Here is a 3,411-nt window from a genome sequence, read left to right on the forward strand (position 1 = left end):
CGTCTACCCTCTCCAACGGATTAAACGTCTATTTTTTCTTCTTTTTCACTTCTATATTTATCGATATTACAAACGTCTGTGTGCCTAGACCCTAACCTCCCTATACCCACTAGTCTCTTGTTACTCGAGTCGTTGCTACACCTTGCCAATCCCTGTCTTCTCATTTCCTGTCCGACTACTTCTTCCTTTTCTCTCTTCTCCCCTCTTTGCCATTAAGGACGTGACATTTCGAGCGTTCCCCAGCCAGTCTCCTTTTCCTATCAAAGGTCTTCGCCTCTTCGAGGCATCCTTTCGCATATAGACTTGGTTTTATATCGTGTGGAAGTGTTAGTAAAATCCGCGCGGACAGTTTTTCAGTGTAAATTTTCGAGATTTTACGGGTGTGGTTAATGTTCGCGTAAATTGTAGTGGAAGGTCGGAGATTCAATTGGGATTTGCCTTGTGATGTTACAGATGGAGGACGAAGGTAACCATGGGAACGACGATACGAGATGCTTCATCCTGTCGACGCTGGCCACTCTACAGTGGTCCAGGGTGTCCTGCGTGCTATGCCGCACGCCTATGCTCGTGTTCGACAGGTATCCCCTGGTGGACGGCACGTTCTTCTTGTCTCCGAGGCAGCATTCGCCCGCCTGCGCTGAGGTAACTTGAAATTTTCTGTCTTGGGGTAGATTTGATTTGGACGTTTATTTGGAAGTGAGTTGAGAGGAGGATGTATCTGAGAGATTTTCTTGATTGCTCTCGAGAGTACTCGGAAATTATGCGTGCAGCTCTCCGGCACTCTCGGCACTGTGCAAGTGCAGTGATAAATTTGACTCTCGAGAGCAACTCGCGAGATTTTCACTTTCCCATGGAGACATAGATACCAATTTGAGAATTTTTCAAGATAGTTACTCTCGAGAGTCCTCTCAAATTGAGTGCAGCTCTCCGCCACTCTCAGTACTGTGCAAGTCCAGAGATGAATTTGACTCTCGAGAGTAACTCGCGATATTTTCACTTTCCCATGGAGACGTAGATACCTATCTGAGAATTTTTCACCATAGTTACTCTCGAGAGTACTCTCAAATTACGCGTGCAGCTCTCTCTCCGCCACTGTAAGTCGATTACACAGTGGAATTAATCAGTGGTTAAATTTGACTCTCGAGAGCAACTCGCGATAGTTTAACTTTCCAGTGGAGACGTAGATACGAATCTGAAAATTTTTTACCATAGTTACACTCGATAGTACTCTCAAATTATGCGTGCAGCTCTCCGCCACTCTCAGTACTATGTAAATCTACCGATAAATTTAACTCTCGAGAGCAACTCGCGACAGTTTCACTTTCCAGGGAAAACGTAGATACCTATCTGAGAAATTTTGACGACAGTTACTCTCAAGAATACTCTGAAATTGTATTCAGCTTTTCGAGAGCAACTCGCGATAGTTCCACTTACTTCAGAAAAATCGCGAATTTTTACTAAGCATTAAATTCCCCTGAATAAATAAAAGTGTGTAACTGGAAGAAAATCGATCCCGGTGAATACGAAATGCCAGTCACGTCGCTTGAAGGTAGAGTGCAAAAAGAGAAAGAGAAGAGAACCGTGAACCCGAGGATAAATCTGAATCGATATCTGGACACGGTGGTTGTTCCAGGTGAAGGTCGAGGGTCGCACGCAATTCTTGTCGGCGGTGTGCATGAGTTGCCTGGAAGGCAGCGGTGGTCAGCCTGTGCGTTGTCGTTGCTGTACCAAGCCGTGGGACGGGTCTAGCTTAGTCCTTGGAACGATGTACAGCTACGATATCTTTGCTGCCATGCCCTGTTGCACCGAACGACTCAAGGTAGTATGCTCCTTCAATCTTCTACGGTGTGAGAAAATCTTGCTCCGTAGCTCGACATTTTTACCAGTGAACATCATTCTTTAAACACTTACAGCCAAGTTCCTGCAAGACAAATCTTAAAAATTCTTTATACAAGTTCAGTACCAATTTCTGAAGTGTACTCGACATCCCCTATTCCAAAAATACTCATCCGTTTGGACAGATTGGTACATTTAACCCCCTTTTACTGAAGATTACTGAAAAGTATAGCTCTGACTCTGTGTTCAAATTTTTACTCTTCTACAATCTGAGGAACTCTCGTGGTTCCAATCTTCTTCTTCAAGTGTTCAACATTTTTACGAATGAACACCAATGTTTAAACATTTATAGCCAAGTTTCTTCAAGACATAAATTTTAAAAGTACTTTGTGCAAGTGTAGCATGAATTTATGAAGCATACTCATTCCCAAAACACTCGTCCATTGATCAAATTGGTACATTTAACTCTCTTTTAATGAAGATTACTGAAAAGTAAAGCTCTGACTCTGTATATTCAAATTTTCACTCTTCTGCAATGTGAGAAGCTCTTCTACTTCAAGTGTTCAACATTTCCCCGAGTTTCTCTAGGACACAAGCAATTTTTGAAGCATACCTAACATCCCCTATTCTCAGAATCCCATCTATTGATCAAATTAACCCTCTGTGGGCCGAATATTTTTCTTGACTGTAAAAGAGTTTATGTAACGTAAAATTAGCAAATATATAGAAGAATAACAGTGAATTCAGCAGTTTCGACAATTTTATCATAACGAATACATATTGTAACTTTGAAGTAACAACGAGACGTTTATGCCATTTTGTGGAAGAAAGTTCAATTATTTAAGAAAATATCGATATATTAGCATGTGACCCTCTCTAGCAATTATAGCTATGTCTATATAACAAAATCCCTGTCTTCCGTCCACTGATAGCAGTCAAAGGGTTAAACACTACCATCCTTACTGTTCTTTCACCACGTTCCATACCAAATTACAAACAACACACATCCACGCGACCCATTACCCTCACCTAAACTTCCATTTCCAACCCCTGTCGCGTACACTCTCCACTCCACGCAGCAATCCAACCCCTTAGAACGAACGTATACAACGAAGAAAAAAATCCCGCTCTGTCTGTTACAGTGCAACAGCTGCCAGAAGCCGCTGATCTATCCTCACCAGCGGCTCAACTTCTACTCGGACTACAGTCGCGTGTTCGCCTGTCCGCATTGCCGGGCGGTGGACGCCCACTTCGTGAAGCCTCTGTCTATCTGCTTCACCCGCGAGCAGTTTCAGCTTTACAGCCAGTGGCCGTAACCATTAGGGAACTTAGCTAACAGACGGCGTCTAAGCAACGCGACTGACCCGTGTCCCCTCTCCTTCGATCCACTGATCTCCCTGCTCCGGGCGACCTTGCTCTAGATCCTTCGACATCTTACAGAACGATTATCATTAACCAAGAAAAAAAGAAGATACGAAGGAGAAGAAGACAGAAAAAAAGGAAGAAAAAATCGCGTGAAAATTTCTTTTTTTTCGAGCTTGACACTTCCCCTTCTTACGAGCACCACTATTTTTT

At 43.1% G+C, this 3,411-nt stretch overlaps 1 protein-coding gene across 1 annotated transcript; it reads left to right on the top strand.

Annotated features, from left to right (window-relative positions):
• The first annotated feature begins 453 nt into the window (after positions 1 to 453).
• Positions 454 to 3,152, top strand: LOC108573902 (headcase protein). Its single transcript, XM_017936387.1, has 3 exons — positions 454 to 642; positions 1,634 to 1,819; positions 2,979 to 3,152. The coding sequence occupies exons 1-3, from the start codon at positions 454 to 456 to the stop codon at positions 3,150 to 3,152; spliced, it is 549 nt and encodes a 182-aa protein (XP_017791876.1).
• The last annotated feature ends 259 nt before the right edge of the window (positions 3,153 to 3,411 follow it).

Source organism: Habropoda laboriosa, unplaced genomic scaffold (assembly GCF_001263275.1).
Source record: "Habropoda laboriosa isolate 0110345459 unplaced genomic scaffold, ASM126327v1 scaffold111, whole genome shotgun sequence".
NCBI lineage: Eukaryota > Metazoa > Arthropoda > Insecta > Hymenoptera > Apidae > Habropoda > Habropoda laboriosa.

Excerpts from the sequence above, each read along its gene's own strand:
- LOC108573902 (XM_017936387.1), top strand. The coding sequence starts at position 454 with ATGGAGGACGAAGGTAACCATGGGAACGACGATACGAGATGCTTCATC. Across the intron at positions 643-1,633 it reads ATTCGCCCGCCTGCGCTGAG|GTGAAGGTCGAGGGTCGCAC; the intron begins GTAACTTGAAAT and ends TGGTTGTTCCAG. Across the intron at positions 1,820-2,978 it reads GTTGCACCGAACGACTCAAG|TGCAACAGCTGCCAGAAGCC; the intron begins GTAGTATGCTCC and ends TGTCTGTTACAG.